Here is a 22,113-nt window from a genome sequence, read left to right on the forward strand (position 1 = left end):
GAATGAAAAGAGAGGAATTACAAACATTGCGTATAAACATCATCCTGCAACTACTTTGCCGTAAAGATCTGTGTGTTTGATTCTATATTGATACATATGTATCACACTTCAATACAAAATAAAGGGAAAAGCACACTTAAATCCACCAAAAGAACATACAAGGATAACCGGAAGTGGCTTCACTCCCAGTAACCCCAAACTGGAACCCCATGTCCAGGGATGGGGGTGGGTTCCGTCACCCATGGAGGCCACCCCGTGCCCCAAGGTCCATGCATCTCATAGACATACTATTGAGTGAAAAAAGTGAGAGTGGACTGCCTGAGCCATTCAGATGGAATTCAAAGCAGGCAAAGCTGCTGAGCGGGGGGGAGGTCAGAGCAGCGCCGCCTGTGGGCAGCCTGACTGAGTGGCACCAGGATGCCCCGGGGGCACGTGAACACGGGTGATTACAGGGGCGTCTGCATGCGTGAACATTATCTAACTGTACACTTAAGATTTGGACACTACTCCTCAATGAAAACATGTTAAATGAAGAAACAAAGCATGATTTTTAGCGTACACATGAGACAAGCTTTTTTAAAAAGCAAAACAAAACAAAAAACCTCACATGAACACTTTATCCTGGGAGCAGCCCGGGCGGGGAAGGACGGGGTGGGGCCAGGGTACAATGATGGGAGGGAAACTGTGTGAGCCAGGACCTCATCCCAGCTCCCAGGACCTGCCCTCGGCTTGGCGTCCACTGAAGCCTCTCTCTCCCCTGCCTGGCCTGCCCTCTCCCTCCAAACCGCCCCAGCTCACCGAGGCCCTGGGTCCCGGAACCCTCTCCGACACCCCAGACCACAGTCGGCTTCCGTCCTGCGGCTGCCGGGCACAGGAAGGGGACAGTAATCCGTGCTGTCACCTGCCCCCGCGCTGAAGGCCACCGAGCCACGCCCACCCGCGTGGGCTGCGAGGGGATCCGACAGCACCTGGGGCCACCCACACAGCGCCTTGGGCACGTGAAGGCGCAGGGGGACGTCCCACTGCAGAGACCCCAGAGGGAGCAGCCTTGGGGAGCGGCTGCAGCAAGTGTTTTGGAGAGAATCCAGCAGAAGGGGGAGCCCTGGCACTGGGGCCCCCTAGGCCTTGGCCGCGAGCTACCCGGGCTCATGGCCCACAGGAGAGGAAGAAGCGGCAGAGGGCGGGCCAGGCACAGCAGCGAAACCCCCACAGTCCTGGGGGGCAGGAGCACAGTCCCCACAGCTCCTGCCCCAGGGCTGCCGCCCCCACGCCAGCCGTGCAGAGGCCCCTGCCGAGTCCCCACCCGACCCTGGCCTGTCATCGCCCCGCCCCGCAGACACAGGGCTGCCCTTCCAGGTCCCCCCGCGCTCTGCTGGGCTCCTCCAGTCCCTCACTGGCCGCTGCCTGCACCCACCCCACGGCTTCAACACAGGCCTGTGCCGGCCGCTCCCACAACCTGGTCCCCAACAGGCCTCTTCTGCTCCCCTGTTTCTACCACAGCCCCCAAGCCGGTGCCAGAGCTGAGGTCACCTCCCTGTTACCTCCCAACCATCCCTGTACCCTGGTACCAGGAACTGGGCCCTGCCTCACTGACCCCTCCTCCCATGCCGGGTCGACCACGCGGGCCTTCACCACTGCGGGGCGCCAGGACCAGGGCAGCAGCCCCCCAGCTCTCCGCTCAGTACACCAAGTCCCCTTCCTGCGTGCAAACCCCACCACGTCGAGCGCCCGCTTGAACCCCCTGCTTCCCATTTCTCCTAGGACCCCCGAGTTCATCACCAGTCACCCCTCTCCTCTCTAGTCTCCGGGAGTCCGTGTCACTGTAGACCTGAACTTCCCAGCTGCGGACAGGTCTTAGCACGTGCAGTCACCCCCACCGCGACGCCCTTCCACTTCCCCAAGAACACCCCCATCCTTCTTCTATCGCACCCCTGATTCCCGCGCCCCCGCAGACACTCAGCTTTCTCCCGTCCTCTTGCCTAGAACGGATGGAGAGGGGGCACCCCCAGTGTCTGCCCTCTGGGCCTGCGCCCTCCACCCCCGGCGGGAACCGAGTCCATCCGCGTCAGGAGTGTTAGAAGTGCTGCATCTCCCCTCAGTTCCGCGCTCGGCGGCGGCGGGGGTTTACGCCGCGAAGTCTCTTAGCGCAGCGCGGAAAGAGGGGAGCCCCGCGCGGGGCGCTATTGCGGCGCGGCACCGCCAGGTGGCGCGCTGGTCGCGGGGACCAGACCACGCGGCCTTGAGGCCACCCTGGGGATGCTGACAGAGCCCAGAGGCTAGGACAGGGGCCTCTCTCTATGAAGACACCCAGTTCCAAGATGCCTCTCGTAGCCACAGAGCACCAGCGCAGAGCTGGCCACCGTGTGGCCTGGGGATGACTTCGGATGCCCCCTGTGCAGCTGCCCCAGTCCTCACAGCTTCCCAAATGGAACAAACCACTTGCGGGGGGAACCGTCATTTGGGAACTTAAAGCGCGCGGTTTGCCCTGCAGGGCCGGCAGAGACAGCTGTGGCCCATCCTCCTAGGGTCCGGGTCACCCGAGCACAAGAACCGAGGTCCTGCAGCCTCCCACAGCCCGGCTCCCAGCCCTCCCACCGGCACCCCTGCACAGCTGGCTTGCGCTGTTGCAGACGTTCCTTCCTCCTCACCTTGTTGCGTCCACACAGCAGCCAGGGAATGCGGTCAGAATCCATGCTTGATCCCGTCCCTTAGCGCGACAAACCCTCCAGCAGTGCCCACTCACTTGGACTCCACGGGGCTGCGCGGCCTGTGTGCCTTCCCCATCCTCCCTCAGCTCCACACACCGCCACCTTGCTGCACCCACATGCCAACAAGCTATGCCTGTCTCCCTCTGCCCAAATTTCCTCAGGGCCCAGGCCAGGCAGGCCAGTCCTCACCTCGGCCTGTCAGCACCTGGCATCCCAAATACTCACTTTTCTATTTGCATATTGGGTCAGGGACTCTGGGGGTTATCACATACTTGCTCTGAATGGACACCACCGTGGCCTCTGAGTGCCACCATGTCAGTGTGGAGGGTTGGGGAGTAAGTTTGGACCAGGTCCATTTCATAGTGGGGCCAGGGGTCCCTTGGACCTGTCCTAGGTTGTCTCCCGAGTTCCTGAATGCACTGAAATTAGACAGACTTGGCCACAGGTGTCATCTCCATTTCGGGTCCCAGCGCTCCTGACATCAGATCTGGGGGCAGGGGGGCTGGCTCTCCCACACCAAGCAACTCCCTAATTCTAGGTGAACACCGACGGAGTGCCCTCTGAACCTAACTGTCTACATGAGATGGCATCAGACATCATAGACCAAGGACTCAGTCCCCTGAGATGGTGCCATTGCAGACGCCACCTGCACATGCAGGCTGTCACCTGTGCTTCTGACTATGATGTGACGATCGGGGTTCCTGTGCTCCCTGCTTGGGTTCAATAATTTGCTAGAGCGACTCACAAAACTCCGGGAAACACCCATTTCTTACAATGGACACTGATGGACAGCCAGATAAGCGGTCCACGGGCGGGGGGGTGGGGCGGAAGGGTCCCAAGCATAGGAGCTCCTGTCCCCGTGGAACTGGGGTGCGTTACCCTCCTGACTCATGGAGGGTAACCAACCAACAAGTTCATCAAATCTTGTTCTTCAGGGGTTTTTATGGAGCTTCATCTCCACCTTCCCCAGAGGTCCAACCCTCTACTCACGTGGTGTTTCTGGAGACAGAGGCTATCAAGGGACCCCACCCTAAGTCACCTCATTAGCATGAAGGCAGGTATTATCCAAAAGGGCTCCTTACATATAACAAGACACTCCTGACACTCAGGAAATTCCCGCTGTTTTAGGAGCTCTGTGCCAGGGACTGGGGACAAAGACCAAATATCTTTCTTACTATGCCATGGGCAGGAAGGACCAAGCAGCACTCCAGCCTTGCCAAAAATATAACCCAAAGACACAGCATATCCTTCAGGAAACTGAAATTAGTATCCCGTTAAAGACTTGAATAACAGGGATGGTGACTGTGAATAATGGTCCCCCAAAGAGGTCCATGTCCTAATCCTTGGAACCCTGGAAGCTGTGTACACAGGACCTCACACAATAAATGGGATTTTGCAGATGTGATTAAAGTAAGGGTCAGCCCTACTGACACCTGACCTCGAGCTTCTGGCCTCTAGAACTTCCAGAGAATAAATTTCTTGTTGCAAGCCACCCAATTTATGTCACTTTTTTACAACAGCCCTAGAGAACTAAATCAGAAGCACTGACCCACTTCTGAAGTATGGAGAGCAGTGGACAGTGTGGCCCTCAGCCCCAGAGTATGGGCACTGTCCCAGGGCCCATTCATTAGAGTCCCCTGCCCTGGCCTTCCTCCCACCCAGGGAATATGCCCCTCACAGCCTACCTCCCTTCCTTCCCCACCATGCTCCGGGAACCTGAAACCACAGAATTCCTGCCCAAACAGCACAAGCCTGCTTCCCCTGCTTGTTCAGGCCCTGTCCACAGGTCTGGCCTGGGTGGGACACGATGCTGGTGGGCACACATCCAGGTTCAAGCACGGCCACTTGTGCAACAGAGTGACATGCTTGGCCTCTCCGACTCCCTCTTGTACAGGCTTGCTTTGTGCCCATGGCCTCCAGGCTAAGGGCTCCTGCTTAGTCTCGCACACAGACATGCCAGTCCTTAGAGGGATTCTGCTCCTGGCTTGTTTTACAGAACGAGCCCTTACCAAAAAGTGCCTCTCCCAATGAGGCAGGAAAGTAGGCACAAAAATCATGATTTTTTTTATCAAAGATATGCAGGAACCTCATGACGAGACTCAGATCAACTAGAGTCAACAGACTAAGAACAAGGAAGTTTCACAATCTTCCTCGGACCCTTGCTGGCACTCCAATGTCAGCGGTGGTCAATCACCTCTTGCCCCTCCCATGTCCCCTTCTCTTGACAAAAAAGAAGCCTGAACATACTTTCTTGAGATGTATTTGAGGTACCACAAAGGCTCCAATCTTCCTGCCTCTTCCAGCTGCTGGTGGTGGGTGCAGGTGCTACATTCCTTGGCTTGTGGCTGCAGCACTTCAGCCTCTGCCTCTGTCGTCACATGGCGTTCTCCCCTGTGTGTGTGTGTGTGTGTGTGTGTGTGTCCAAACTCCTCTCTTCTTATAAGGACACCAGTTGAATAGGATTAAGGCCCACCCTAGTAACCTCATCCTAACTTGATGACATCTATAAAGACCCTATTTCCAAATCAGGTCGCATTCATAGGTAGCAGGGCTTGGGATTTCAACACAGTGTTTGGGGTACACAATCCAGCGCATAACCGTTACAGATAACAGAATCCACTCTAGCTTGTTTAAGCAGACAGGGATTTATAAGAAGTTATAAGATGACTCACCGAGCAGGCTAAGCTTCTGGGAACAGTGCGCAGACCCCCAGTCAGACAGGTCTGGATGAGGGATCTACTGTCCCCACCAAGCCCAGAACCACTGTCTCTGCAGCAGCAGGAAGTTGACACCGTTCCAGCCCAGAAGTATGCTGCCTTTACTGGGAGCAGACCCAGCTGCCCACAGATGTCCTGGTGTAGCAGCCCCTTCACACCAGAAGTCGGATGCCTGCCCTACTGGCGAGGGGAGGCAGATCAATGTCATTCTTCTGAATTCTAAGTGGGAAAATGAGAGGCAAGCAGGCCTGGGCTCAGGTGGTTGGAGTGCCGTGCTCCTAACACCCTAACACCTGGGAGTTCGCAGGTTCGAGTCCCACACGGGCCGGTGAGCTGCGCCCTCTACAGCTAAGATCGTGAACAACAGCTCTCCCTGGAGCTGGGCTGCTGTGAGCAGCCACCACCGACTGGGACCCGACTGGACTGGCAACTGACTGTCTCAACCGAGTGGAGCGCAAGGCTCATACCAGCCTGGGCCAGGGAGCTGTGTCCTACACAACTAGACTGAGAAACAACGGCTTGGAGAAGGAAAAAGAAGTGGGAAAGAGGATTCATGATGTGGGAACTATCAAAAGGCAGAAAGGATACTGAGAACTGCTGCGCAGCAGCCACAGTGCGAGATGTCCAGCACAGCCCTCCACTCTGCTCTTTTGCAGCCCCCGCCGCCCAGGCTTAGTGCCCACTCCGCTAACCGTGCTGCCCAGTCTTGGCCGTGACAGGCTTCTGGCCAGTGTGACGTAGCCGGAAGCGCAGTGGGGAGCTCCTCGGCTCCTGCTGCCCACCCTGGGTGGCCGCGGGGCGCTTGAGAATGGTTCGTCCGTGCCTCCAATATTAAGTAACAGTGCCAGGCACTGATGGACACGCCCAGAAAGACAGGGTCCCTATCCTCAGGTCGCCATCGCCCAGCAAGGAGGCGCACAGGGAAGGAAGTCCAACAGGTAAATCCGACGGGGAAGTCGGCGCCGAGTTCCAGCGAACGACTGTGGCTCATTCATTCAGTTATTCTCATCCAGCGCGCAGGAAGTCGGCCCCGCGGGCAGCCCTGAGGACACAAGTCAGCCGACTGCACAGTCCGGTCCTCCCGGAGCGAACACTGGAACCTCAGTCCACACGTAACTTAATCACCCAGCGCGGCCGAGCGGAACCCGCGGCCCCGCTCGCGTTTCCGGGGGGACTATATGGAGCGGGCCGCGCGCCACCCCACGTGACGCCTGAGCGCGAGGGATGGGCGACTGCGCGTGCGCAGTCTGGCCGGCGACTTCCGGGTGAGATGCCGGCGAAGTGGAGGGTGGCTGCTTCCCCGCCGGCTGAGTCGGCGGCCTGTGTCCTCCGTCGGAGGTGCAGGGCACTTTCTCCAGCAGCCCGCCTTCTGGTGCCACCTGTCCAGCCGCGGTGTCAACTCGGGGAGGGCGGGGCGTGACGACGTGTCTCTCTAGAAACGCCCCGGTGGCATCAAAGAAACGGGCAGGTGTTAATAGAGAGTGAGGAGGGGGCGTGTAACCTGGGACCCGGACGTTCGCACCCCAGTCCCCGAGCCCCAACCCCTTCTAGCCGCCCCGCCAGGGATGACTAAGGCGGGCATGAAAGCACCCGGAGCGAAGGTCCAAGGCTGGTGACGCCAGTCCTTCGGGCGCAGAGGCTGCGGACGGGCGCTGGGCGAGGCGGGCAGTGGGCAGGCTGGTCCTGGCGCACGGGGCGAGCAGAGTGGACGGCCTTCCGAGTGCACGAGAAGCGCACAACTGACAGGATCTAATTCAGCCGTTGTTAGACCGCTCCGGGGACTGTTTGGAGGCTGACTGGCTTGGACTAGGGTGTTGGCCCTGGAGGTGGAGAGACCCGACATATACTAGGCAGGCAGAAAGCACAGGACTTTGTGGGAGTGGGGAGTGCGGTAAGAACCAAGGGTGACATCCAGGCTCCCAGCTTGAACACGGGCTCACGAGGGCTTCTATCTAGTAAATGGGGGCAGCTGGGTGAGGAAGGGGTTTGTTGGGGGTACGGGCAGTTCATGTTGTGCTCCTGGAAGGTACTCAGGACGTGTGCGTGGGTGTTGCATACGTGAGTGGAGTCGGGAGCTTACAGCGGGCAGCATGGCTTCAGGGGGCACCAGCAAAAGATGGCACCTGTCGCAATGGAAAGAGACTCCCTAAGGAATGGGCGTTCACAGAAGAGAGTCAGCTGCGGCTGAGTGCCAGCCCGAGAGATCCAGTGGAGCTGAATAGCCGGTGAGGTAGAAAGAACATGGAGAGGCGCATGGGAAGGAGGGAGTCAGCTGAGCAAAATGCTGCTGAGAAATCGAGGAGGGAGTGTGATGATGTGAGAGCCTCGTGAAACTGTTTCTTGAGCAGTTTGGAGGAGTGGGAGAGAAGGTGTGTCGGAGTGGGTGGCAAAGTAAACAGCTTTTCCCCTTGAACTAGATGAGCTGAATCGAGACTTCACATGGAAAATGAACAGGCAAAAATAGTCAAGAAAACTCTGAAAAAAGAAGAGGAAGGAGAGCAGTGGTCCTCCCAGAGATCGTAACACGTGCTAAAGCCCCACGCAGTGCAGCCATGCAGCACGGCTGCAGGGAGAATGTGGACAGAGCGAAGGAAGGGGCGGCCACAAACAGCTCGGCAGTGGGAATTCATGCCATAAGGGTTGCTCTCTGGCCAGGGAGGGTGAAGATGGACAATTTTAGTAAATCTGAAGAATGATAAAGTTAGACCCATAGCCTGGTCACATACCAGTTAAAACTAAAATGATCAATGGTACAAATGTAAAGAAGTGAAACCATTAAAAAAAAAAAAGTAAGAAAAAAATGGTGATTTCCTTAACACTGCAATGGAAGTAGAAATGCCCAGTAGGAAAATGGGCAAAAAACATGAGCAGAATCACCCAAAGGAAATGGGTGAGCCATGCACACAGGAGGAGCTCTTTAACCTCACTCAGTAAGAGAGACGCGGGCTCAAATGATACTGAGGTGCCCTTTTTCACCCGTCAATTTTTGAAAAATCCCAGTTTGATAACCACCCGGGGAAAAGAAGATGGGCGCAGGCGGTCTGACTTGCTCACAGGTGCTCCTACACATTGAGGTCTGTGTCCCGTCCCTCCCTGTGCCACGGTGCACGACAAGGTTGTTTGCTTACAACAGCAGAACTTTGGGCACCACCCAGGTGTCCGTGTGTAGGGAACCACCCTGATGTCCTTCTCTAGGAGACAATCCACAGAGGTTTGACCACACTATGAAACACTGCAGCTGCGTACAAAGCAAAGGGTCATGGAAGTGTCCGTGTGCTGATGTGGAAATATGTCTGGTCTGTTTTTAAGTGAAAAAAAGCAACGTGCAGAACAGCATACGTGCTCTCATGCAGGGTGTCAGGCGGGGTCTCAGCTCCCGCTCCCCACATAAGAACACAGGATATGGTGAGGCCAAAAAGGAACACCCACGGAGCCATAGGTAGGGGAGTCATATTACTATATTCTCGCTGGTGGCTGGATTGGAGACACAGGAACCAGGAGCCACACTGTTCGCAATCCTCACTGTTCCACTTGCAGGCTCAGCCACCATCTTCTTAGTAGCCCCCATTTTCTGCTAGCGTAGCCACAGCAGTTATATTAGGGCCCAATGGCTCACTGGTTACAGCTGACGGCCAAGTAGCCACAGCTGCTGGCCATTTGATCACAGTCGATGGCCATTTACTACCTAAGCCAGCACCTTTCTATGTGAGGCTGAGAGCCTGGAAACTGCTCTTTGGGGCTCTGTCCCCACACGTGCTTTGCCACCTTTTGGGGGTAATGATGGGGAGGAATACTGGCTTGTATTTACAAAAAGAAACACTGGCAAATACCCAAGAAATGAGTAATCGTAGAAACCGAAGTCATGGACAAGTGGGGTGGGGGCACAGAGCGGGCGGGGGCAGGGTGCAGTTCCTGTCTATATCGTTTAATGACAAAGAATAAAGATAAAAACAATACTTTGGGGAAAAGGAAATAGAAAGTACACAGAATTAAGCAGTCACGTGAGAAGTCTTGTTGGAAAGAACAGGAAAATGCAAGGAAACATGGATGAAGGAAGAGGCTTCAAATTTTAATCCAGTTCATTTGTGTTGGTAACCAATAATCATTGGTAATGTGACTCAAGATAAAAAAAGGTCTCCCCGCTTTTCCCATGCTCCAGGCATCAAATTCCCTCCCTACAAGTGACCAAAATTTCCACGTTATCTATTTCTTAAACATCCTTCCAGGAATATGTTAGGCAAATGCAAATGTATATTCGCACGCTTGTAATTTCGCCTTTTTCCTCAAAGGGAGGGAGAGCTATTACAGACTTCTGCACTTTATAACTTTCACTTAATATCAGAGCGCCTTCACTTCCACGGCTCATAGTATCCTGTGCTACGCAAGGACCATGTTTATCCAGTCTCCTGGGAAGGACACTGCCGCCTTTTCCAATGCTTTCCCATATCGCACGACTCTCTAGCACCTCCCATGGAAGTGGGAGCTTATCCCCAGGACGAGTCCTAGAGCTCTTGGGTCAAAGCATTTGTGCCCTTGTAATGTGGACGGCAGTTGTCAAGTGGCCCTCCCAACCAACGGTGTGCCAACTCAGACCCTGCTGGTGACGTATTACAGAGTGGTTGCCCACAGCCTCGTACAGTAAGTACACTCCCTGCACCCACCCCCAGTTTCCACAGCTCTCGAGCCGTCATTCTGGGCACATCTAGACCTTCATCTGTTCTTGTCCTCCCAGGACTATTGTAATCTTTATAGTTCATGCATTGAAATGCAAAAATCTTAACTGTAAATTTTGACAAATGGCTATACCGACGTAGTACACCCTCTATAAAACTTTAGAAATGTCCACACGTCCCAAAGTCCCTCGTGGCCTTCCCAGTCAGGCACTCTCCCCGCACAGGAGCTCTGACAGGTGCGCGCTCTCTGCCCTCACAGCGGTGACATGCACCCACTGTCGTGTGTACGGCAGCCCCTCCCCTTTGCTATTGCATGCTCTCCATTGCGTGAATCAGTGTGTCAATTCTGCAACTGCTGGACACTTGGGTTTCTAGTCTTTGGTCATATGGACAAAGCTACTCTGACCATTGCGTGAGGTCCTTTTGCGGACACGTTTCATTTCTCCTGGATGACACCTAGGAGTGGAATCGTTGGGACAAATGGCAGGTGCATACTTAACTTCCTGAGAAACTGGCCACGCCTTTCCAAGGTGGCATGCCATGTCAGAATTCCCCCCAGTGCTTGCTGTGGCCACTCTTCCAATTTCACGGTGGCTGTGGCTGTGGCGTGGTATCGCACCGTGGCTCTCATTTGCGTCCCCATGATGGATGGTGCTGAGCTCTTTTCCATGTGTCTGTCATACAGCCTCCTTTGAGAAGTGTCTGTCAGACCTGCTGCCACAAATGCACACATCTCATTGGTTGCAGTTTCGGTTTTTTTCAAGGATGGGTTTCTTTCCAGTTTCTGCCATTTACTCACTCCATGCCTTCAAATAGATTTTTGAAAGCTATATGTTTTTGTCCAGAGTTTCTCACTGTTACCCACGGCAGGGGCGGGAGGGGGACCAACCCAGCCAAGTCAGCATTCCCAGATGTCATGCCGTTTATTTGCATCTCTCTTTTTTTTTAACTTTTTTTTTTTTTTATTTAAGTGTTTCTCCAGGACCCATCAGCTCCAAGTCAAGTAGTTGTTCAATCTAGTTGTGGAGGCGCAGCTCACAGTGGCTCATGTGGGGATCCAACTGGCACCCCTGGTGTTAGGAGCATCACCCAACTGAGCTGACAGGACGCCCCTATTTGCATCTCTTTGATTGCATTATTGGGAGTGAGGCTGAGCAGGTTTTCACAGTCCTGGAGTCTCCTGCCCTTCCTTTCTTATTGGCTGCACAGTGCAGGGAATGTCTGCATTCATCCAGGTTTGGGTTTTCCCAAGGAGTTTCGTAGGAAAAGAGGGGAGAGGCTGGATGCTTGGTCAGGGGAGGGAGTACAGAGCGGGGAGGGGAAGATGGTGAGAAGGTGGCCAGGTCAATGGATTCAAAACCACAAGGCCAAAGCGTGTTTACCGAGAAGCTGCTTGACCAGGCAGACGGGAAATGGAGCTTGTGTGGAGTGAGGGAGACTGAACTGCAGCTTCCAGAGTGGGTGCTGTTACTGGCCACACCTGAGAGCCGGGAGTGGGGGTGACGGGGCTGGGGGATGCAGAGTCCAGGGCAGGGGGTGGGTGCGTTTTCCTGCAGACCTGGATGGGCCTCGGTCACTAGAGGGGGAATGAAGGAGGCAGCGCCTGGAGCCAGAGCCTTTGAGAACAGGGGAGGAAGGCAGGGTGGTCCCCCCAGGGCACGAGCCTTGAGACAGCTGGGATTTTGTGAGAGGGACCTGGCAGAGATGTCCCCACCTCCCTTCCTGGCCCTGGTTGGTAGGGACAGATGGAAAAAACAGCTTGACTGTGACACTGAAGGGGAAGCAGAGTCTGGGAGGGACAGCCAGGTGGGACACAGCAGGGGACATTCTGGGAAGAGTGAGCCCTAGGGCAAAATGTCCATCTCACACCCAGGAAGTCGGCCCTGGGATGAAGCAGGCGACGATGTGAGATTCAGGTGATCGTGGACCGGGGAGCGCATGGGCAGAACGGGATCGGGCCTGGGCGGCGAGGGGATCCCCTGAGCTGTGGCTCTGAATGCCAGGCGGGGTCAGCTGTGCCCAGCTGCCCATGAGTTGCCCAGCACATGGAGGGTGAAAATGGAAATGTCAACAAACGTCACAGAGAAAACTGCAGGAGGCTCAGGTCTAGGCAGAGCCAGGTTGGACCTGGGCCTCCCGGCTCCCAGGCCAGGGTCCTGTGGCCTCCATGTCCCTCTGAAACACCAGTGTCCCCCCAGATTCATATGCTCAAGTCCTAACCCCCAGGACCTCACAATGTGGCTTTACAGAGGTGATCAAGGTAAAATGAGGTTGTGGAGTGGGCCTCAGTCCAGTCTGAGTGTGTCCTTCTAAGAAGAGGAGAAAAGGACACAGACACAGAGGGACGGCCACGTGAGGACGCGGGGAGCAGGCCCGTCCACGCGCCCAGGAGCGAGGCCTCAGGAGGAACCAGCCCTGCAGGCCCCCGATCTGGGACTTCCGGCGTCCAGGACTGGAGAGAATTCGTTTCTGCTGTTCCAGCTGCCCAGGTGTGGTGCCGTGTTATGGCCGCTGGAGCAAACAAATACAACCAATAAAGAAATACGGTGTGATATGGTGACTTATAATAAATACATATTGGGTCTTCATTCCCATTCCTGGCTCAGAGCTACCCAGACCCTTGGAATTTTGGGTGATGAGAGTGACAAAGGTGTCTTCTGTTATGTGAATGGGGTGACTTGGAAAGACCCAAGGTCACCTAAGGATGGCGGCTGGTTGCCAGGGGAGCCAACCCTGCGATTAGAGGACTGGAACTCTCCAGGAAGCGGAGAGGGCCTGGAAGTTGAATGGATCGCCGACGGCCAATCAGTTAATCGTGTGCCTGTGTGTGAAGTCGCCATGAAGACCAGAAGAACGGGCTTCTGGGAGCTTCCAGGCCAGTGCACACGTGGAGCTGGGCGAGAGTGGCCCCTGGAGGGGCCGGGAAGCCCCTCCCCTGCCCATAACTGGCCGGTCGTGTCTTCACCTGGCTGTTCCTGGGCTCTCTCCCCCTGACCTGCTGAGTGAAGGTCTCCTGAGGTCTGTGAGCAGCTCCAGCAAATGAATCAGACTCAGCAGGGGTCACGGGAACCTCCCATCTAGAGCCTGTTAGTTTCCTGGTCAGAAGAACAGGTGACAGCCTGGCAGGCGACTGGTGTCTGCAGTGGGGGAGGGGGAGTCCTTAGGACTGAGCCCTTGACCTGTGGGGTGTGACGCCGTCTCTGGGGTGATAGTGTCAGAATCGAGCCCAATTGTAGGACGCCCCGCTGGTGTCAGAGAATTGCTTTTGGGTGTGTGGGTCCCCCCCACCCCACGACACACAGTGAAATTGGGTCTAGAACCTGAGTTACAAGCTTCTCTTTACACAGACTTCTGTCCACACTGGTGAAAACAACTGTTTGGGTCCGACTTGGGGAGGTGAGTCCTGGCTCCCTCAGATTTCCCGGGATCCCACCCCCCCATTTTACCTCCCTCCACTGACTTCTCTGCGGGGCTACCTGGGGCTGGTGGGCATGCCAGACACTCAGCTGGCCTCTCTGAACCGCCCCCAGCCCCCAGCAATTCCAGAGGCAGAGTGGCTGGAAGTCTGGAACCACCCCAGCCCTCTAGCCAGCTGGCCCCAAGCTGGTCCACTGCCACCAAGGTGCACTCCTCTGCCCTTCGCCCAGGGCCCATCAGCGATGCTCCTCAGGCTGCTGGCACCCACGATCCCACCAGGCCAGCACCAAAGCCCTGGGGACGGCCCCAGGGAGCAGGCCCGTTACATCCTCACCGTCAACAGCAGCACTACCTGTGTGCTCACTGGGCATTGCCCCCTCACCTGGAACCCCGTCTGCCATTGTCCCCACTGCACAAGTGAGGTGGAAGAGGGACCTGACCTGGGACAAGGACACGTGCTGCTGCCTGGGACAGGGGCCAGGCGGCCCCCCCTCACTGGCGCTGGGGGGCCAGAGGGTGTGGGTGGAACAGGCAGGCCCCCACTTTCCCTCCGTACACATTTCCTTCTGCCCACGGCAGGGCTGGAGGAGCTGGGGGCTGCAGGGAGGTAGAAGGAGGCAGTGAAGTCCCACTGGGCATCACCCTTTCTCCACGCAGGACTCAGCTTACAGCCAGTCAAGCACGAGGTCCTCAACTTGGGGACTGGGCTAGGTTGAGGCGTCAGTCTCCTTGGGCGTACCACAGCTCCCAGGCAGCAGTGAGCAGTGGAGAGGGAGGGGAGAAGAGGCAGAGTGATGACAATGACAGTGTCAGTGCAGGCTCTGGCTTTAGAACGGAACAAGGACGGCACTGAGATGGGAAGGAAAGCCCAAGGAAGTGGGGAGGCAGGCCTGCGCCATCTCTGTGCCCAGTGTGACATCCTGAGTCTCCTTGGGCATCTGGGTGGTGAAACTCCCTCACCAACGCAAGCTGTGGTGCCATTCATGAATTTGGGGAAGGATGTGGGCAGCTGGCTGACCCCATGGCCAGGGGCAGAGCACGTGGGGGAGGCCAGAGGCCACCAGCACTGCTCTGACCCCTCCCTGCTTCCCTGCCTGGCTTCCCAGGCCCCCAGCCTCACACACCGCCAGTGACCACTCACCCTGTCTTATCACCTTTGCAGTGGCCCTCAGCCTGGACTGCCATCTCTGTGCTGTCCACCCGAGGACCCTGAGAGCCCACCCCGCTGGGGCCTTTGGGAGCCCTCTCACCTGGGCCGACCCAGGAGTCCCTGTGGGCTCCTTTGCTGCCCTGTGGCGCCACCGTCCCGGGAGGGCAAGTATGACAGTGCAGGGCCCATGCCAGCACTGCCAGGCAGGAGCCAGGGCTCCTGAAGTTGGGACAGGAAGTTCTGGGTTTGTTACCACCTGGCTTTGGGGCTGTGGGCGGGAGCCAGGCCCTTCCAGGTGTCTCAGTTTACCATGCAGACAAGGGGTGAGGCTGAATGGCTTCCAGGGAGGGTGCTAGGAGGGTTACCCTGCTCAGGAACCCAGGAGCGGGGCTCCCGTCCTGAGCACAGCTTGGCAGAGCTGGATGGGTGGGATGGGCCCCCTCCCTAGGGCAGACCCTCCCTGCAAGGGCATCTCCACCCCTGCCTGATTGGCATGGCAACAGCCTCCTCCCAGTTCTGAGAAGGAAGGGCTGAGCACGGACCCAACTGGGAAGAGGACAGGGCCTCCCTGCAGGACAGCGGCTCCGTGGGAGGCAGGCTGGGCGAAGGAGGTGCCAGGCACCACCTCCCAGAGGCAAAGACTTGCATTTGAGGTCAGGACTGGGAAGGCCTCAGAGGTTGGCCCTTGCAGGGTCAGATCAGCTCAGCCTGATGATCCCTGAGCACGCTTGGCAAGCACTATCCCCGCACCTTGCCTCAGCTCTGCCCCTGTTGGAGGGTGCTTGACAGGACTGGGCTTGGGGAACACATGAGGTGGTCTGCCCATCTGCCCCTCCTCGGGCAGGCCTGCAGGTGAGAGTGGGGCAGGAGGCCTCTGAAGGAGCTGGGGTACAAATCAGGTGTGTGGGGGGAGGACAGACGAGCGGGCAGGAGAGTTGGGGTAGCTTCTGGAAGACGGGAGCACGAGGACCCAAAACCACAGGCGTAGGAGGCCTCAGATCCAAGCCCCAGGGCTCGTGGCTGCTAAGCAAGGCCCCCCGCCCCCAAGGCAAGAAGCCATGATGCCTCCTTCTTGGTGCCAGTCTGCATCCTGCCCCTCAACACAAACCTGCCTCCCTGGACACCCCTCCCACAAACTCAGGGTAGGGTGGGGGGCAACATGGGGAAAGAGGGTGTGCCCTAGCCCACTCTCATGGGACACGGCTGGTGGTGGCATCTGGGACAGGGCTCCCAGAGTACCCACCAAGCCCCAGCATCACAACCCAGCAATGCCCACTCTCTACACACTGTCCCCAGGAATCATCGGGCTATCTCCACATCGGATGGGCTTTATTCACCACTGTCACCATGAAGACGACGATGTGAACACAGGGAAACAGCACTGAGTGCAGACTGCCTTGGCTGGCACGCTGTGCGCACAGACGATCTCCCACCGACAGTGAGCGTGAACAACTGACTGTCCTCCAGGTGTCCTCCCTGCCCCCCGCCCCCCAGGGGCAGGAGGCAGGGTGGGCCCTGGAGAAGCCCACACAGCAGGCACCACTCACAACGCATCTACATATGCCTCTTCTACATGCTCCCACACGATTAATGTCTTAAATATGTATATTTCATTTGAACTGTGCTGGTTATCAAATTAAAAACTGACCACTTCTCTTCACGTGAACTTCACAGTAACGGCTCGCAGAAGACAATGAATCCAGTGTTGATAACTCAGGGCCCACTTCCTGCCCCAGGAAAGTACTTTTCTTCCCCTACGGAAACCCCTGGGGAAAACCAGGGCCACTGCCACATCCCTGGCTGCCCATCACTGCTGTCGCGGCTCAGCCCTGCCATTTGCGGGATGCACGCGGACGCACGCATGCGCACGAGGACATCCAATCACAGAGTACATCACCGAGCACTGTCATGCGGCGCGGCCCTTCCGGCGGTGGGGCCGGGCCAGGACGATGGGAAGCAGAGGTGCCCTTCACCCAGCTCTCTGGTCCGCAGTCAGTCCAGGGCCTCCGAGCCGCCAAGCATCGATAGGCCGCCCACACACAGGGAGGGAGAGCCGAGGAGATGCACCCATCTGTCCACCTGCTGGAAGGTCCTTTCACTCAAGACCAGGCAGGTGAATAAATACGACATCAAGTGTTGTCAGGAGAAGGGAAAATAACTTAAACTTGGCCGGACTCTGTCCTCAGCACCACTTTCAGTCACAGCAGAAATCGCCCTTGTGGTCCAGGGAAACCGGCGCCCAGGCGGCTCTACCACCTGAACCCAGAACTTGGGGCAGCCCCCGCTCAGAACCACTGAGGTTCTGGCAGCGAGATTTACTCAGTGAGTAGGTGGGTAAAGCAGGGTGGCCCCCGCCAACTGCAAACGCAGTGCCTTTCACATTGTAGGAGCTTCAGCCTCCCAAGGCTGTGGATGAAGGTGGGGAGCTGTGACCCCAGCCCAGAGGCCAACTGCCCTCTCCCCTGACTCCTCCCTGTGCAATGGCCACTTTCACCCATGCCCCACTGTAGGGAAGAGAAAACCGACAACGAGTGGTCCACGCCTGGTAGGAGAGCAACCTCTGGCCCTTGCTCAGGGCTCTGGAAATGACCAGCAGTTCCAGGGATGGACAAGTGACCTTCAGGACCAGGCCCACTGAGGCCCAGTAGCGGCCTGTGATTCTCATGGTCCAGCGCTGCATTCCTGCCACCCTGTGCCCCCCCCCCCCCGGGAAGCTCAGAGGCACCCTGGCCCCTGGCTCAGGCAGGGAGGCGGCACGGCCCATCACCCACGGGCAGACATCTGGCAACCTCAGGAGGCTTGGCATTTAAAGAGAATCATCTCCAAATACCAACTTTGTCTGCCCTGAGTTACAGTGCGGTCAGGACCACAGCTGCCTCCGAACACCGTGCCTGTAACTCCACAGCCGGTCAGCTTCTGGCTGCTTCTGCTCCTGTCGCCCTGGGGTCCCCACTAGGGCCTGTACCCACCCCCCGCCCACCAGCTGTGCCTCGATGGCCCCTGGTGTGCCTGGGGCCTCCCCTGCAGGGGATTCTGCTGCCACCACCAGGAGTGGCCTGTTCGGTGAAACAGCCCGCCCTGTCCAGGGCCTCACACCCAGAACTGTGATTCATGGTCCTTCACCGAGTGGGGCCAGGCTCACAAAAATGCCAGTGAGGTCAGGGAAGCCCCAGGAGAAAGGATTCACTGGCCGTCCTACACCGAGGTGTTTGGGCCACACTTGAGGGCCCTTTAGACAGCCCTGGAACTGGCAGGAAAGGAAGACTGTGTCACAGTCTGGGCACCGCCAGGACAGAGTGAGATGGAGGGTGGGGGAGGGGGCAAAGGCATGGAGGAGGGCTGCAGGAATCACTCTGAGTCTGAGGCCGCTGGTCCAGGTCCAGGCGGCAGCAGGGTTCTTTCTGCTGGGAGGGTCCAGCTCGGGGTCCCTCACACTCCATCCCAGTGCCCCACCTGGGAGGTCTGGTCTCTCCTCCCCCCCCACCCCCACTCCCACCGCCCGCATCACACCAGCAGGGACTTGACCAGGCCGCAGTGAAACTTGCGGACGTGGCGGTAGAGGTCCCCGGACTGCGTGAAGCGGCGCTCGCACCAGCGGCAGGCGTGGGGTTTCTCGCGGGTGTGCACCACAGCGTGACGGCTCAGGTTGTGCGAGTACTGGAAGCTCTTGCCGCACTGCGCACACGTGTAGGGCTTCTCACCCGAGTGCGTGCGCTCGTGCCTCTTCAGCGTGTATGCGCAGGAGAAGGTCTTCCCGCAGAGCGGGCAGGTGGGCATGGTGCCGTCGGGCGAGAGCCGGGCCCGCGCGCTGTCTCGCTCCCGGAAGTGGGCGCTGAGGTGCAGCTGCAGCTCGTGGGCGCTAGGGAATTGCTTGCTGCACAGTGGGCATGTGCAGAGGTGCCCGCCGGGCCCCAGCTCGTCGTCGCTCGCCCCCGGCTCTGCATCCAGCTCCACCTCCTGGCTGCCCACCCCGCTGACTGGCAGTGGCTCCATGCCCCCTGCCAGGCGCTTGGCTGCAGGAACACAGGATGGCTGTAGAGGGCTGTGGGGTCCCAGAGGGCCCACGCTGTCCTGTTCGGACAGTGAGTTGCGCTCGTCCTTCACTGGCCGTGGGGCCCCTTGCTGCATCTGACTGCAGGGGGCTGCCTGGAGGATGCAGGGTGGGTGGACTGGCTCCCGCCTCTGGCCAGGCTTTAGCGACAGGTCGAGAGCCCGGTCTGACTCTCCTGGGGCCTGCCAGAGAGGAGGCCCCAGCGCTCGTGGAGGGAAGGCGGCCTTGACCCCAGCCCCAGGGAGCCTGGCCTTCTGGGCAGCTGGGCAGAGCTCAGGGGTCCAGGCGTGCAGGGGGCACAAGAGCTGGCCTGACAGCTCTGCCCCAGGGGCGGGGGTCTCCGGATGCAGCGCGTGATCCTTCTCCCTGAGCCTGCCCTTGCAGACCTTGACAATGTCGTACATGTGCAGGTAGCTGGCGGCGGCCAGGACGTCCTCGACCGGCAGGCTGCGCAGGTCCAGGCGTCCCTCGTACATGAAGTCCAGCAGACGGCCGAAGGCGGGCGCCGTGACGATGTCGCCGTTGAGCCGCACCGTGTCGCGGCTGCCCGAGGGCCGGTCCCTGTAGAAGAGATGGAAGTAGACGCTGCACGCGGCCAGCACGGCGCGGTGGGCCGGGAAGCGCGCGTCGCCCACCAACACGGTGCAGTCGCACAGGAAGCCGAGCTCGCGCTGCTGCCTCAGGCGGCCCAGCAGCCGCCCGCCGTGCTCCGGGAACTCCATGCTGCTGCCGTCATCACTTGGGCACAAACGGACGCCTGTGAGCGCGCCTGGAGACGCCGTGGCCGCCGCTGCCCCGGCCGCCCGACGCGCGTTTCCCGGTGCCGGCAGGGCGGAGAGAGGGGCGCCGGGCGCCGCGCGTAACCCTCCGCCCGGAGCCACCCTGGGCACCTGCCCCGAGCAGGAAAAACTCGATCGAAAGTAAACAGAAGCCGCTCCGCCGCGGGGGCGGGTCCCGGGGCGCGGGCGGAGGGGGCCTGAGCCGCGCGAACCTGCGCGCGTCCCCGTCTGGGGGACCCCTCCCAGCCCCGGCGCCCCCGAACTTCACTCTGGGGCGGCCGTCCGCCGCGTCCCCCGACGCCCGAGTCGCTACGCCGTCGCCGCCCCAGGTCCGCGCCTCCAGCTGTCGCCCGGCCCTCCAGATGCCGCCGCCGCCGCCGCCGCCGCCGCTGCGGGCCCCATTTATGGCAGCGCGGCCGCGGGGAGCGGGGAGCGGGCCGGCGGGCGGGGCGGGCTGAGCCGGGCGCCCGCCCTCCGCGCTCACCTCCGCCGCCAGAGCTCCTCTCCGGCCACCGCCCGCGCCACCCGCCCTCCCCGGTGCGGCCCCGGCGCGCGGAGCTACGGACAGCGCGCCCCGGCGGGGAGGGCGCGGGGACCGGGGGGCGCCGGGCGGGGCGCACTCTAACTTGGCCGACCCGGCACCGCCCGCCACTCGCCCCGCCCCGGAGAGAGCGAAACTCGGGGCGGGGGCTGGAGGGGGCGGGCCGAGGCGACTTCCCGGAGCGGCGGAACCGCTGAGGTCACCCTCGCCGCCCCTTCCCTGTCCGCCCCGCCTGACCGGGCCCTGCGCGCGGCCAGCTGGAGCGCTGGGGTGGGAGGGGATGCGGGGCGCGGCGGGGGAGGGGGGCTCTCTCGCGATACATGCCGCCTCCGTCTTGGTGTCTCCCCCATGGGGTCCCAACTGCGCCCGTCTGCTAAGGGACCCCTTCCGAGGACCGGCATCCGGGGACGCAGCCGGAACCCCGGCCTCCTGTCACTTCCCGCGGCGCCGGCTCTGGGATGGAGGAGGAAGGTCGTAAATTTGAAAAAGATGACACCCCTTTTCGTTGAAAGCCAGTTTTTTAATTTAACTTAATTTAGCTGGGACCCTCTTCCAAACACTTAAGCCGGATCTCGACCTTAGAGTCCACAACAGGGGACTCCCACCCTTTCAACGGACCCTCGCTCAGCGTTTGGGTGGGGAGCTGTTTCTCTGAGAGCCTAGAGGACAGGGCACGTCCCAGCAGACATGGCACTGTGATAGAGGGAGGCCAAGCCGCTCCAGAACCCAGAGTAGGCAGGAAAGTGTTCTGGGAGGAAGAGGCACCGGGAGGGGTGGAGTTGATATTCTGTATGCAGGTATTTCAGGTGGAAACGCACCCAAGGAGTGAGGGGACACCTAGTCCTAATGCAAGAAGGAACTGGCCCCCAGAGAAATAGAGACATGATTTTGGAGAGGTTGCCCCTTACGCCCAAGGGCGGGGGAGCACTTTCCTGGGGCCATCACCTAAGGCGGCTGCCCTTACACGAGCAGCATTGAGGCTTTGCTAAATACCGCGGGACCACTACTCAGCTCAGCTTCACAACCCCCTTAATTAGATGCTAGAATTATCACACCGCATGGGTGGGGCACTTTAGGTAAGGTGACTGCAGGCAGCAAGTCGCTGAACCAAGGTTCGAATTCTGCAGTCCCCAGAATTGCCAGGGTACTGACCAGCAGCCCCTAAATGGAAGGTGAGCAGGGGAGGAGGAGCCCCAGCCAGGAGCGGGGGTGGAAAGGAGGCCTTAAGTAGGGGTTGGGGAGGTGCTGGAGGAGGGGCTGGGTCACAAAGGATGGGACCCCAGTCGGCCAGGTATCCGTGGGCAGAGGGAACAGGGAGCCCTCCAGCCATTTTCCTTGATGCCCCAGAGGAGGGCGAGCCCTCCGTGAGAACAGAGTCCTGTTCAGCGCTGTGGGCGGGTAGGATGGGGTGGGGGGCTGAGGAGCCCCCAGAGGCCCTGGGGCCACTGCAGTTAGATCTGCTGTCTGTGGGAAGGAGAGGCACATTCTTCCACTAAAAAATTATTCCTTGTTTGTCTGATATTCAAATTTGACTGGACATCCTGCATTTTTATTTCCTAAATCCAGCAACTGCCGCTCGGAACCCTGGACTCTCACTGTACTTGGCCACTGAGACTGCCCTGGCTCCCAAGGCCCATCCATCTGGGGACCCTTGAGGAGGGCCACGCCCCTGCCTCCAGGCCCTCCCCCTGCAGAGGGAACTGAATTCAAATGAGGTCCCTGGGAGCCCAGAGGGTATTGCCCCCCCCTCCATCTGGCGGCTTCAGAGCCCCGCCCTGCCCCCTCCCAACCTTGATAACGACGCTTGATCTCCTTGAACCTTAATATCCTCATCTGCAAAATGAGAAGAATGACTGCAGGGCCTGGCACAGGGAGACCCCAGGCCATTCACTGGCCACTCAGGCCCCTCCCCAGAGAGCCCTCCTCCGGCCGTCCCCATTGCTGTCTGTTCCAGCGGGGCACCCCCAGTGGTCCATCATCACCACCCAGCTAAGCCCCCCCAAGGCCTCGTTTCTCTCTCACAGCCTTCTCCTGCTTCACAGCCCTGCCCGTGTGATGTGACCATACTGTGACACGG

At 58.9% G+C, this 22,113-nt stretch overlaps 1 protein-coding gene across 3 annotated transcripts; it reads right to left on the reverse strand.

The window, feature by feature from the left end:
- Positions 1 to 15,983: 15,983 nt before the first annotated feature.
- On the reverse strand, positions 15,984 to 20,109 carry ZBTB42 (zinc finger and BTB domain containing 42). Of its 3 annotated transcripts, none has more exons than XM_033109569.1 (2): positions 19,980 to 20,109; positions 15,984 to 19,277 (listed from the first exon to the last, which is right to left on the reverse strand). In XM_033109569.1, exon 2 carries the CDS (start codon positions 19,190 to 19,192, stop codon positions 18,170 to 18,172), a length of 1,023 nt encoding a protein of 340 aa, XP_032965460.1. In that variant the 5' UTR covers positions 19,193 to 19,277; positions 19,980 to 20,109; the 3' UTR covers positions 15,984 to 18,169. The 3 variants fall into 3 exon arrangements, with proteins under 3 accessions (XP_032965460.1, XP_032965459.1, XP_032965457.1); XM_033109568.1 differs by lacking the exon at positions 19,980 to 20,109 and having other exon boundaries at positions 15,984 to 18,988; positions 19,103 to 19,851; XM_033109566.1 differs by lacking the exon at positions 19,980 to 20,109 and having other exon boundaries at positions 15,984 to 19,851.
- Between the last annotated feature and the right edge of the window lie 2,004 nt (positions 20,110 to 22,113).

Source organism: Rhinolophus ferrumequinum, chromosome 6, assembly GCF_004115265.2.
Source record: "Rhinolophus ferrumequinum isolate MPI-CBG mRhiFer1 chromosome 6, mRhiFer1_v1.p, whole genome shotgun sequence".
NCBI lineage: Eukaryota > Metazoa > Chordata > Mammalia > Chiroptera > Rhinolophidae > Rhinolophus > Rhinolophus ferrumequinum.

Bases quoted from the DNA above. Each gene is read 5' to 3' on its own strand.
- ZBTB42 (XM_033109566.1), bottom strand. From the start codon at position 19,438: ATGGAGTTCCCGGAGCACGGCGGGCGGCTGCTGGGCCGCCTGAGGCAG.